The sequence below is a fragment of the Larus michahellis genome, chromosome 2 (genome assembly GCF_964199755.1).
Source record: "Larus michahellis chromosome 2, bLarMic1.1, whole genome shotgun sequence".
Lineage (NCBI taxonomy): Eukaryota > Metazoa > Chordata > Aves > Charadriiformes > Laridae > Larus > Larus michahellis.
In genome coordinates, this window is record NC_133897.1 from 11,693,953 (window position 1) to 11,708,881 (window position 14,929).

A 14,929-nucleotide genomic window follows, 5' to 3' on the forward strand; every position below is an offset into this window, starting at 1 on the left:
TTTTACATGTCCAAGAATAATCTAGTCACTCTACACCTGCTGTATCACTAATAGAGAAAAATAAGGACCTTTGGAGAGGCATCTGACATCTTGAAATATTTCTCCCGTGATCAGATAGAGTCTTCTGGAGATGCCTGTATTGCTTATAAAGAAAATCTCAAGTGAATTTAGACTCATATGTCTGAGTTTAGGTTAAGCAAGTTCTAGCTCTAAGTGGACACCAAACATCTTGTGCCTAGACAGAAACTGAATATTAATTCTATGAGTGGAAAGAAATTTCTGTCAAATAAAGACAACTGCCTGAACTGCAAATCATCAACCACCTAGCTGATCAGCTCTCTAACATTTAGCTTCAAGAAATCTTGTCCATGGCGATGCCAGAGTAACTATGTCACTTTATTTGATTGCTCCTAAGCAGAACATTCCTTAGCCTGCACTTCTCTTGATGGAGAACTTAGTTTGTGCACATGCAGGGAGTAGTATACGTAGTCAAGTCACTGCTAGCTCCTAAACTCTCAGCAGATTTTACAACAGATGCACAGTGCTAATAATTTATTTTAGAAGTTCTACAACAGCATATTTACTACACGTATTAATTAAAATCTAACAGCTGTGGCCCACATCATTCCTTGCTAAATTTAGGCATGTAAAAAGTAGCAGTGAAGTTGTGACCTCATTACTCTAGGTTCTTATTATACAGAGAAAAGGGACCTCGTGCAAAACATTCAGCTCATCCCTTCCCACTAACTAAAGACAGATGGCAGAAAGAGACATCTCTGAAATGAGGTGCCCAAGTTCAGAAGGATGGATCTACATTTCAGTTTGCTACAGCAAACTTCATTGAGTGCACTAATTGGCAATAGATTTTTTATGGCTTTTACTGTTGATTGTGTTGTTTTAGGCCTGAATCCCAGCTCAGTACAGCTAACAGATATTTTCAGCAGTCTAAGATCTGTACGCAGCTCTTAATCACATGTAATAGCTTTCTTGCAAAAGACATCACTTGAGTTTAGAAGAATGCAGTGATGACAGTTAAAATGAAATCAAACCCCCTTGAGCAAAATGCCACAGTTATTTCAGAGATCTGCATAAAGAGCAGTTAATTTGCAGCTATATTCCAGCTGAAAAAAAAAAGTATTTTCAAGAATTTGATAAAGGCTTTTCCATATACAACTGGCTTCTGAGGAAAAAAGCAAGGATTTTATTTCTTTTCAGTACCAAAAGGATGTTGAAATCTAGTCCACCATTCTCATTGCCATATATGATTTGCTGCATGTGATACAGTCCTGACTCTGCTCAATGTACTTGAAAAATTGTTAGGATATCAAGTAGTCAGCAAGCTTAACATGCATCTATGACACTTTTTAAAAAAAAACTAAATAAATTGAAGACTTTTGTTTTAACTAAATAGGTAAAGATCTATTTGCCTATGGAGATGTCTGCAATTAAAAGTAACTTGTAAACCATGTTGGAAAAATTCAAAACCGTCTTTGGGATATGTATTTCAGTGTCTCATACTCGGTGTTTTCTTTTATCCTCAGGAGCTCATAGTTACTTTCTGCTAAAATAGTGACATCTCAAATCCCACATCATTGACTAATCTGAGCTGCTCCAAATCAGAGGTTTTTTCCACTTCACTTACTCAGCGGGAGATCACAATGTAACAGCTTTACTTATACATTGCGTTCTTCACTAGATTATGACAGACAGGAATGTTATTTCCATGTGTCTGGCAATGCAAACAATCACAGCAGCAGAAAGCAGAGCTGGAGTTCATCACTTTGATTGTTGGAAAAAGAAACTAGAACAAATGAAAACATGCAAAACGACCAGGGTGGACAAAAAGAAAAAACATTTCCCCAAGCACACAAGCCTCAAGTAAATTGACTGACTCAAGCAAATGACCTGTAAGTTCTTGTAGGTTACACCTAAACTAGAAGATTAAGTGTTACATGGGAATCAAGAATCATAACTTTACAGTAGAGGAAATTCCAAAGTGATTTGTGAGAGCTTAAAGCCCATTAATTTTAGGAACACTGATGAACTAATCTCTTCTCTCTGGCAAATGGACACACTTCTATTGCTTTTCAATAAATTGAAGCTTAAATGATATTCTACAGCTTTTTCAGCTCGCACCCTGAGGACACGGAAGTGAGTCAGTGTTATTACAGTCAAGGATAAATGCTTTAAAGCAACTGTAAGTAAAAACTACAATCACTTCCAACCCTTTAGCAGTTTCACTCCAAGCACAAATGCCTCCACTTCTTACTCTAAAAAAGTTTTAGAAAATATCTGCCAAATATTCTACATTCCAAATACCAAACTCACTTGAAGTGAAGATGAAAGTTAGGATGTCTTCAGCCACAACCAACACAGACTGTCCCACAGCATCCCATAGAGTCTTCCTATTACCCATTTCCCAGGTAAATGTTCAAACATCTTTAAAAAATTGTCAGGCCTTAATGGTCCTGCCTACACTTATCCCCAAATAAGAACTGCCAACTACAATTGCCTACCGTTCCTGTGTAATATCCAGAACAACATGGTGCTGACACTCTACCCAAATGCAACAGAGGTTTAAGAACCAGCAAAAAAAAAAAAATTAAAAGAGGAAAAATATACCTACTTTCAGGTATATACACTTGTACTTCCATTGACAGCTTTGTCAGAAGAATGGTGTTACAAGTACGGCAGATTTCCTTCCTAGCTGTGCCAGAAAACCAAAAAATTCAGTATAACGGAAGCAGGTACACCAGTAGCAACATGTGTGTGTTGGAACAAGTCACTTAACCCTAAATTGTTTTAAAAGAACACTTTTGTAGCTCCTCATTTCTCATATAGCAAAATTAAAGTTTGTATTCTTGTACGAGAAACTGATTTGTAAAAAAAGTGATTTCCAAATCAAACCTACTTTCAGGCTGTCAGTATGGCTCTCTGTGTAATGGATTAATCTAATGAACCAAAAAGTTTAAAAAAGCCCCAAACTTCAGACTATAATTGCAAAACTTTCAAAGCACAAAGGAACCGAAAGAAAAAAACAATTATTGGCAAATACGTTTTCTGTTATCACACATCTATGTTAAGACCTGAAAGCAACACAAGCACTTATTATACACAACTTTTTAAAAGCTTTATACATAGCCAAATTTAGTAGAAAACTAATTCTCATAATAAAGACTTACATGAACAAGCTAGAAATAAGAAAACTGATTTTACCACAGGAACATGGACAGTTTAGGCACATTCACATCAACACAGTACTCATACCTAACACACCCTAAAAAAAGACAGCACCAACCACTTTCAAAAGCCCAAATATTTTCCCTAAAATATAAACCAAAATAAAGACTACCATGAACAAACAGAGAACAAGAAGTTACTACAAATTAAACTAATATATCAATCACTATTGAATATTTTTATAATACATACAAGTCAAATGACTAAACACTGGTTTTTTTTGTTCTCCCCATGAAACACCCTCTTATCATTTCCTGGCTGCTATTTGACATTTAACTGGCAGTGGGTGGGTGGATGGAAAAGCATTCTTTTTCTAGTTCAAGTATTTTAGGAAAAAGTCATTGGGTAAGAAACACAGCATTTCAAAATATGAATTTAGTCTGTATCATAAAACTGATTACTAGACTAAGACAACTTCCTAACCACACATACAAGAGAATTTAGCATTGTAGTTCAACAATTAACAAGATGAATCAACAGACTGGGGGAGGAGGGAAGAGACTTGCCTCAACACAAGTTACAATTTTTCAAAATTCTGGACCAGCAAGCTTACTGTACTAGGAAATATTAACAAATTAAGAAAAGACATTTCCTTATTTGAAGTATCATACATTCATTACATTAACAGTCTGCTTGAAACATACAGACAGATCCAACTTGCTAATAATGCTTAAATATAAAGCAAACTATGAGCTTCCTGAGCTGATAAGTTCCATTTTAATTCGCCCACACAATGTTTTCCTCCCCACAACCCTTTTTTTTTTTTTAGTACGCTATTTTAAAAATGAACACTCACAAACTTTAGGAGCAGAAGTGTGGATCATAACACTGCACAACTAATTCAAATCGGAACAATTAAGGCTTTATAGCTACCTTCGTGCTTCAACATACCTTGTTGTTACTTTTAAAAATTAAATAGGAAGACATAGCATTTTTAGAGACTCATCTTCTTTCTTCCCACCTTCCTTTTAAGGTATGCAGTGATGGAATACAAGACAATGGATTGTCAATATATTTAATTTTGCATTCGGTGTTACATCTTTCAAAATCTTCCCAAAGGGAACTATTTCAGTCAGTTTGGATAATTCATGTGAGCCAGTATCTAACCGAAGGAATGCAAACAAAGGTTATGAAAAAAATCAGTGCTAGAGTCTGTGCTCAATTAAAGTCTTCATTAAAACAGATGCAAAAAGGTATGCAATTTACATCGCAAATATAAATCTCTTAGGTGAAAGCACTTGCAATTGAACTAATGTAAACTTGACCCATGCTGCTATATGATAAGGACAGCCAAATGACAATGTAGTGCTTGTCTGTCATATGACAGTTATTTTCAGCCAAGTAAAACTAGTTTCGTATTTCTAGTAACAACTTCATGGTACTTCATTCTAGACTGCTTCAGCTGAAAACTGTTAGCCTATTTCAAATTTTCAACTCCTTAGGAGAATTTTGTAGTCACCTCAGGGTGTAGCAGACAAAATTTTGTGCAATGACTCATTATATGGCAACATTCATCTTCCAAAGGTTATTTATATAACAGGAGTTCCATTTGAAAAATTGTATGTTTTAGCAATTTGCTGCACAGAATTTTAATATTAGCTATTTAGTTGACAGGCTTCTGAATGACTTAAAAAGCCTCACTACTCCTCACAAAACACCTCTCTAAAGATAGCCATCAATTTTTTTTTTCTAGCATACTTAATAGTTAAGCAAATACCAGTATTTTATGCAGAAAAAGTTTCTTACAATATGCAAGACACAAATGGAGACTGATAGCTAAATTAAATGACAGCTTAAAACAAAAACGATAGAATAATTCAGGTTGAAAGGAACCTCTGGACCACGCACTAAAAACAGAGTCAACTTTTAAGTTGGATCAAAGTACTGAGAGTTTATATGTGAAGACTAAGTACGTTAACAGGTCCACTGAAAATTTATAAAAACTTGGATGTGCAACTTGGCATTATAAATTGTTCAGTTTCAAACTTTGCTTCCTGACAAAGACACCTCAGGAGTGTTATTTGCCACTTCTTTCTAAGAAGGTCCTCTTCATGCAGGCTATTGTTCCATTTCACTTTAAACTTGACCACAGGTTTCCACAACCTCCTTTTTGTAGGCACCAGCACTTGTGTGGCTGCACAGTAAACTGACTCAAGGAACTGATCCAGCTGAACCTGGCAAAAAGCTTAGAATTAGGCAGCCAAGTAAATCCTAATGCTGGCACAAAAGGCAGTGGGAAAACGCAACTGGATGCAGAAAACCCTTTTTGTCAGGAGTGCACATTTACTTTGTTTTGAAACTGCAGAATCATTAACTATTAAACTCCCTGATTCTCTGCAATAAGCATATTCGATTGCAGTGAAAAGCCTACAAATAGAATTCAGGGGTGCTGTTTATACATATTCTCATGAATAAGGAACTGATAGTAGGAAGAAGCTTAAATTTAATTTTCACTGCTCCTCTGACTTGTGACAATATCACAAGAAGCACATAGAGAGAACAAAACAAAACAAGAGGCTGCACCATTTAAATGGCAAAGAAAATAAGAACTCCACCAGTCTAACAAAGACTGGTACATGAAGCTTGGTAGAAGTTACTGGGGATGGGGACGAACTGACTCTGCAAGAAGGCTGAGGAGCACCTCTCTTCCTCCCCCTCTCAGACACCATATCAGTGGGATTCAAGAGGACATGGGACACCGCTCCTCACCTAAACCCTGACATAAAGACGAAGACTCACGAGACATACAGGACTATGTTAAGGAACATGGCATCAAAACAAAGCATCTTGAGAAGTTGAGATAAATGGAATGGACTTAGCAAGGCCAGCATACTTGCTGAACGCATGCCCCCAAAGTCAGCGTTCTTGAACTTCACTTTTCTAATGAAGCTTCCTTACAAAACTAGTTTAATCTGGACTAATTCTAGTCAATGGAGAAGAAATCTACTACTGCTGTCAGTTACTCCATTACCTGATGTGGCAAGTTTGTACAACCTCACCTTTCAGGCCTGACAATGATCCATTTTGTGATTTATTCTTTCACTGCTAGCTAAGAAAAATAATAAAATTCACATTAAAAACATAATAAAAGGAACAACATGTGTGAAATCAAAACACAGAGAAGGTGGCAAGTACCAGAAAATAAACAAATTTAAGTTGTCTCTTTATTTTCAAAAACTACACACACACCCCTTTGATACACTAACATATTTCCCTACTTGCCCCAACAGAACTAGCTTCATCCAGTGAGAAGCCAAGGCTTCCTCAAAAAAAGGTATTAACTGCCATCCAGATCCTCTCTTTCTTTTGCTGCAGAATGAGAAAAGCATTTAGTACATGGCAGATGGGACTGAAGAAGGGTCCTGGGTCAGTTCATGCCATCTTGGACAACTACAAACTCTGTCAAATATATAAAGCTAGGAACTGCCTTCCACTATTTCACACACGGTCACTTTTAGCAATTTCTCTATCTGATTCTTCCCTCTTATTCCCCATCCAATGTTTTCTTTCTAAACTTTACAGAACTCTCTCCTCATTCAACTGAAACAGAACTTACTCACAAAGTGCCATATGATCCATAAGTTATACAAATGATAAAATGCCAGACCTCCCTAAGTAGTTCATTTTCATAATTTACTTAATTCAAACAGTTGTTTAAAATAAAAACACACTCCCCTCTTCTTACCAAAATACTGTTTTCCCATTGTTCTTATTCACATTCAATTCTATGTTGAATAATCCATCTCTGTATATCCTTCATTTTCATTAAGTGTTCACAAACACCACCCAAAGATAAGGATTTAATTTTCTTCTTTGAAGCATTGCTGTATTTCCCCTGAACACGCAAAAGCAGCTCTACATGTACTACATCTGAAATTCTGCTGGCCTGTCAAGCTTGATACATAAAACTTAGAAGCTGTCCCCTGCTAGGCTACAGAAAAGCTCCAAAGCTGCTGGTGGGGTGTCCCTTCTAAACTTCCTTAAGGAAGGGTAGTATCAGATTTAGTTTATGTTATCCAACAACAAGGAACAATAAAGAGAAAGATGAGACTTCGCAGGTCAAAAAAACACTGTATCTAAATGGCCAGTGTCTCATACAAAATCTCTTATTTCTGTAATCCTTCCAGAAGAACCATACTCTTTTATTGATTCCCTTGCATCTACATGTTGAAACATACCAAATCAACAGCATCAGTTAAATTGTAATTATGAACTGCTGCGTTCAGAATCTGATATACTACTACAAGGCTCAGACAAACTGGTTTCAGACACTACAGGGGCTATTTAAAAATTATCACTCTTAAAACTTCCCATTTTAAAATAAGTTTTAAAACCAGCTTCCACAAACCCACACCTCAGATTCAACACAGACGTATGGTCAGCACAAAACTGTTGCAAAGCTCAAAAGAAGTTATGCTAAAGGCAATTTCAGCAACTGAATAACCTTTTCAGTGCTATAATTAGTGATGATTTGATAAACAGGAGATAAAATGCAATATAAATCATATTATTTAAGTCAAAGATTTTTATCTTACCAGAAAGAAAATGCTGCCTCTGCTTTCATTTAAAAAAAAAAAAAAAAGAACAGGACACCAAAGAATTGTTTTGGATACCTAAAGTTTCTAGAACAGGCTTTCACTACTAAAAGCTACAATGAAAATGTTTTGACAATAACCCTGATTCATCTTCCTATTTCCCTGCAGGCTCTCATGTGCAAAAAAAAAAAATTAAAAAAATTAAAAAAAATTTAGAATACATATCCAACCACACTCTGTGATGTGCCAACAATCTCAAAAAGCAATAGTAATTTAAAATGAGGAGAATCTTGCAGAAGATGCAGAAAAGGTCAACTGCTACTCTAGACTTTTTTCTTCCCGCCCCCCCCCCCCCCCCCCAAAACCTCAGTCTTTACTGACAAGATCTTTAGGACTCCCACATTCTCAAATATGGCTAAAGCTGGGCCAGACTTTATATGCAGAACTATTTAGGCATGGAAACAACACCAGCAGACTAAAACGCAAATAAAAAAAAAACCAAACCACAACTAAAGAGACTGGTACACATCTTAGCTATTCAGAGAAAGAGCACATTTAAAGAACACATTAGCAATAGTCCCAAAAATCAGTAATAACTGTTATGCAATATCAATTTGTTATACGAAAAAAGAATGTATTGTATATACATATTTAGAAGGCCTGTGGCACGTAAAAACAGTTCAAGAAGCTCACTAATACTGTCAAATTAGTATTTTTCTTTAGTAGTTTGATATCATATTCATAAACGTCAGTTCATCACATGGCTTTCTACCATAAATATTCTGGAAAAGAGTCTTTACATATGAATCATATAGTGACGCTTACCACATTACTACGTGAGAGTGTGTTATGTGACAGACATCATCTCAGCATAGTTTTAACACATTAAATTTGAAGATTTTATTTGAGAAACAGGAAGATACGAACAATTGTCCAACATAAATGCCTTTTTTTCTCTGCTTCTCCATTCCCAAAACCATCATTCACTTGTCTTTTAACTATGGGATACTCTTAGAAAGTCACCTAGGTGACCTTCTTAACTACAAGTAGTAATACTGAAAGCAAAAACCTAACCACACAAAAAAAAAAAAAAAAAAAAAATCACACGACCCACAACACAGGTATGTGTGTATACATACACTATGAGGCACCTAGAATGGAGACAGTTTTGCAAGAAAATAATCAGGCAGAAGGACATAGACTTCAGTTGTTAAGTACTCACAAATTATTATTCTATTCTTACTCACACTCCTTCATACTTTCCAGATGCAGGCTGGCAGCCTAGGGTATATGGCCATCTGCAGTACTAACCACACAAACTGATTAGATCCAGCTTAGCATTAAGTAGCTATACATGGAAATAATTTTTCTTATAAATCACACCTCGGTAAATTCAATCTAACATGCTCAACTAACATTTGGAAAAAGGATCAGAAGATTGTGTCATAATTCCTCACAGTCTCCCTTTTCATAATACTTTGAATAAAAACCCACCTACGATTCCTACAGCTACAGTAATAACACCACTAGCCAAAGGTATAATTAGAAGTTAAGATGAAGATCTTTTTGTTCTATGGCAATTAAAAACACACATTGTATTGCAGAAGTCCACTTGTTTATCATGTTTACTTAGTACATCTTTAGCCATTAGCAAGGATTCTTTGGAGACTCCTGTCCTGAGCTATCAGTTTAAGATCCAGTTAGCAAGTTTGACACTACATCATTAAGAAATCTTCACATCAAATACACCTAAGAGGGTAACCACCTCAACCTTCTCTGCAGGTGTCACTCAGTACAGGATATGACCCTGCAGTTAGAGCTACCTAACCATTTTTCTTCCACAAACACTGGGTCTGCCTTCCCAATATCAGTAAAAACCAAAGTCTTTGTTGCTTTAACCGTGTAATTGGAATATTTGACAAGAATATGCATGCATATCTTATTCTAACACATGAGACTAAATACAAATAATTTCATAGTTATAAATCACAATTTCCTTTTTCAGACATGCGTTCTAAAGTCTGCTTTTACTCAGAATGGTTCCTCATCCCTTAAACAATAGCAGTTTGCTCAACATTCAACACAACATTCAACTAAGAGATATGCAACTGCCATTAAGTCATACTTTACTGAACATTACCATTGCAAAAAACACTCAACAAAACATGGATCGATAATAATTTTATTATTACTGTAGCTATACATCAGCATCTAATGAAAAGGGAACATGCTGACGTTATCTCCTCCCTAAAGGTGTAGCAGTGGTATAGCAGTTCAATGGTAATTCACAATACCCACAGCCTGCCAGAATTTCATACAGCTTCCCAAGAGAAAGAAGATCTACCAGATTTCTTTACAATAGCACTGTAAATCAGTACAGTTAAAAAGGTGATGACACCTATTTAGGTGTAGGCAGATTGTTCCTTTTACCTGAAGCAGATGAGGAAACAAAACAACAAAAACAAAACCATAAAAATTACTCCAAACTAGAGCAGAAACTCAAGTGAGTCTGTAGGACCCAAAATGCTATATCAGACTTGTAATTAATGTTTTAATATGGCATTACTTTTGCTACAATGATGTGTAGTATTTCAGTTTCTGTACAATACATGGTTAGGGATACAAAGAAAACTGTCTAAACCTGTTTTCACTATCAATTATTTAAAAACATTAAGATTTGTTCCTATTTTGGTCTCCTGCTGATTGCCGACAGACTGCACACAGATACAGCTCCTGGTACGAGGCCAAATTTACAATTAATCTGGGGGGTGGGGGGGTAAATCAGCATGGCTTTTTATCGGTATGTTGAAGGAAACAGGAGTCAAAGTTTCACTTATCCAAAAAGATGTCAAACATAATATGTTGGCATGTTATATGAGTCACATTAAGCAACCAAAACCCTCTACAATGGCAAAATTAATTAACTTTTTCAGTTGCTCTGAGAAAGAGCAAAGTAAATTCATTATACCACTTAGATTATTAATTCCATTACTGTTTTAAAAATAAAAGGCAACAGGATACCTGGCCTTTAAAAAGTGAGAGTCCTGGCTTCCTACCTTCTATCCTCTAAGTAGTGATACTTAAATTGCCACTTTCCTTCTATATGTTTGCATCTTAGTTACATTCATTCCAGTATAAAATACATCTAGTGTATAAAAATGTTGCTAAGAAAGGGAAAATGTCTATTTAAAGACTGTTTTGATCTCCAGTCCTTTCTCATTGTAAATTCTGCTGCCTAGCTTTAAGTAACTTGGAAAGCACCCACCTCGGCTCCCTCCCACCCCATATGATCAGTGACATCTTCAGAGCTGTAACTACATGTTAGCAAGTCTACGAGTACAGATCTTATTCTTTGAAGACAGTAATCGAAATATTTTTTAACACATAGATACTTCTTTAAATAATTCAGTGTTGACATTTAAAATAACATAACTTGTATTCATGTTGAATTAATTCATTTTACATTCACAGTAAAGAGTATTCCTATTGTATAACCACCTGGTTATGGAAGAAGTAAAATCTAATTTAGAAAACTAATAATTAACATTACGAACTCTAGCGTAACAGCACAACAGCATCACTTTCAAATCGTAACTGAGCATATTGCCAGCAGAAAAGTCTTCTCCTGCAATAACCACTTATTTAAAAATAAACAACTCAATGTGGTATTACTGAATACTTAACATGAATCACTAAAGCAATGATCAATCCCAGGGTAGGTGGGGGTGGGGAGGAAACCACACCTTACATACACAGCTAGAGTTCTTTTCCAATCTAGAGCCCAGAAAGACACCACATGTCAAGTAAACATTTGGGATGTTACATAATTTTAGTTGAAAAATGGTTTATTACATCTCAGTTTCAGTCCCAGAAGAGTAAAAAAATTTCTTATATTTAAAACACAGCACTGTCCTATTCAAGGAATTTAAAGCTTATTTCCTTGACCAGAAACCAAGGGAACATACACCAGTTTGGAGTTCATATTAAGATGGATAAACTCGATACCTATTAAAAAGATGTCAGGCTCCATATACCATCCAGTAGCTCTTACTTGAAGTGATTGAAATCCATGAATCTCCAAGACAACACACATAAAGCAGAAGGAAGGAGAACAGCAGTTTTCCAAGACACGTTACAGACAGCAAAAAGACTCATCTAAAGCCTAATGACTATGACAGCAGACATTGAAGACCACTTTTGATTTAAGTGGGCCTTCAGGTCCCAGAAGACTTCTGTTTTACAGATTGCATTTCATCTGGAAGCATGTTACAGAATACAGCGTATATGTCAGCGGAAAGGAAAGAACCAAGACCTTTAAAATTTAAGAACACGATTACAGAGAGGGGAGGAAAAAAAAAAAAGAAAGAAAACCACAAAAAAGGCAACAGCAATTTACAATACGTCTGCCAACTGCTGTATCAGAAGGTCACACTTATGGGGAAACCCTGCATATTGATCAGTTGCTTTCTCATAATGCCATAGGATATGCAGGCTTTTGCAGCAAGCAATCATTCCTCTCTATAATTTATTTTTGTTTTTTGAGTCTGACTTCAGTCTGACCCTTTCTAAATCCTTAGTTATTTGGACAACACCACACAGGAGTTAATTGCCATTTTATCAAACGTAACAAACTGTTACTTAAAATAAAATTTACACACAGCGCTAAGCTTGAATATCTACTGCTTAGTTACCAGCAGATAGTTACTATATACAACCCTCCACAACAAATCTAGCTTCAACTAATTCATTTTAAATGCATCAAATCAGAACACTTCCACTATAGGGCTATATGATTAGAGGCGAAAAAAAAACAACACAGAGCTAACATAAAAGCTGTTCACCACACTATTTGAGACTCACACCTCAGCTTCAAGCAGTAAAACCACCTCATCTCTTTTAAACACCACCCCCATTTTTAACCATGATCTTTCACTAGAACTTGGGCAAAAGATATGAAGAAACAGGAGTGAAAAAGCCTCCCATTTCATACCTACACACTATTTTCCCTCCAGATGTCTGGAACTCCTCTAACTTCCTTAGCAGAGCTGGGACAGGTCACATAGAATCATAAAATGGTTTGGGCTGGAAGGTGTATCATCAGGTAGAGCAATTTGATTACATGAAAACAGTGACTTGGACACTTATCGCAACACTGCTCAATGCATGGTCACCGCAAAGAGCACCTAGCGGAGATGCGGATGGCTATTACTGAGGAGTGGAGTGGTGCCAACACAGAAATCACACGGAAAGACTTAGCATAAACCCGCAAGACTTCAGGTATGGAGGCCAAGAGAGCCACAAGCTCTGCACAGCAGATCACCGGGGCAGAGCAGGACACAGGGAGGCCTGGATGAGCACTGAAGCTGTGGGCTGTCTGGCTGTCAGACAGATTTAGAAAATTGTTAAACCTCCAAAGTAAAAATTACAAAGAAAAAACATTCAACTTTGAAGCTCAGTTTCAGCTAAAAAAATAAAAATAGAAGTGATAGTTCTGACGACTTATTAGAGAGCCTGAAACTTTCAAGGGAAGACTCCACTTTCAAAGAAAGCCTTTTAAAGCCAACCACGGTGATGCACAAACACGGCCAAAGCCCCTTTACCTTAGTCCCCACGTCACAACCCTGAAACCAGCCAGAAACACCACCTCATTTGTCTGTCACTTCCTACTAAGTAACGCTTTACTAAACACCATAAAACCGTTAAGATACCGACTTTGCCTGCCTCTACTCTCGACTTTTTAAGAAAAGGCTCCTGCCCGAGTGGTAAAATCTGCGCAGTGGGGACCTCGCTACATCCAAGACGTGTGTGTCACTGGCACCTGAGGGGAAAAAAAAACCCAACCCTGAGGTAAAGTTTATTTCTGTGAGGGAAACCTCGGCCATGACGGGTTCGGCGCTGCCGGGCAGCGCCACGGGGCTGTCACCACACGGCCGCAGCGGCCGCCGCCGCTAACGGGACCCGGTGGCCGCGGCGGGGACAGGCCACCCCGGCGGAGGGAGGGTCCCTCTGCCCGCCCGCCTTCGGCAACGCCGCTCCCGCCGCCGGACGTCGAGTCTCCACAGGGGCTGGCAAAGCGGGACGAGTCGCCCAGGGGCACGGGAGATGCCGCCTCCTCACCCCTCTCCCTGCCGCCGGGCCGGCTCCGGCGCTCCGGCCTGCAGCCAACCTCGTCCGCCGCAGCTCGTGGAGAGGGGTGGGCGACAGGCAGGTCCCGGGGAGGTGACGGGCCACTGCCCGCCGGGCGCGGGTGCTCGCTCGGAAGCGCCGAAGGGTGTTGGCCACTCACCCAGGCAGGCAGATCGGCGGAGGAGACGCTGAGCCGCACCGCCTCCTCCTCGTCCTCCAGGAAGGCGAGCGCCCGGCCCAGGCGGGAGGTCTTGCCGCCGCGGTGCCGGCGGATCCAGAAGAGCCCGCACAGGGCGATGAGAACCCAGCTGAAGCTCAGTCCCAGGTAGCCCAGCACATACACGGGGAAGATCAGCACGAAGCTCCTCGCAAACTGCGACACCAAACCCGTCACGTCCACGCTCAGCAGCGACGGCGGCGGCTCCGGCACCGACTCCCCAGCCGCAGTCTTCTCGGCGGCGGCGGGATCCGTGGCGGACCCCGCGCCGGGGGACTGCTTAGCCGCGGCCCCGCTCATGCTACCGCGGCGGCGGCGGTTCCTACTGCTGCTGCCGCTCCTCCCGCTGCTCCTCCTCCTCCTCGGGCGCTGGCTGCGAGCGGGCAGGGGGGCAGGGCGGCGGCGGCGCCTCGCATCCTGCGCCCGGCCCCGCTCGCCGCGCACCGACACCAACCGCCGCCCGCTTCCGGGTTCGGGGCGGCACGGCCCAAACGGCCGCGGCGGCGGGCCGGGCTGGGCCGTGCCCGGGAGGCGCCTCCTCCCCGGCCGTCGCGATGGGCGCCCGGCCCGCCGCTCTGCCCGGCCGGTCCTCCCGTCCCGGGCAGCCGGGCCTCCCGCGGCCCCCTCCCCTCTACGGGGCCCGAGCCGGCGTGACTCTCATCCTTCCCCTCCAGGCCTGCTCTAGGAAGCGCGGGCTCGCCCTGCGCGACGGGATCCAGGCCAGGAGGAGATCGTCGCCTCGGACCCACCCGTCCGCCTTCGCTTGGGAGCAGCCGGCCCAACCGCCCGCCCGTGACGGGCACCGGCCGTG

General features: G+C 40.0%; 1 protein-coding gene across 4 annotated transcripts in view; it reads right to left on the reverse strand.

The window, feature by feature from the left end:
* The window catches only part of ESYT2 (extended synaptotagmin 2), an 87,637-nt gene extending 73,074 nt beyond the window's left edge, over nt 1-14,563 (reverse strand). For all 4 annotated transcript variants that reach the window (XM_074574149.1, XM_074574147.1, XM_074574146.1 and 1 more), the window contains exon 1: nt 14,062-14,563. In XM_074574149.1, coding sequence (XP_074430250.1) covers nt 14,062-14,418 — 357 coding nt within the window. In that variant the 5' untranslated portion in view covers nt 14,419-14,563. The remainder of the gene's footprint in view (nt 1-14,061) is intronic.
* Between the last annotated feature and the right edge of the window lie 366 nt (nt 14,564-14,929).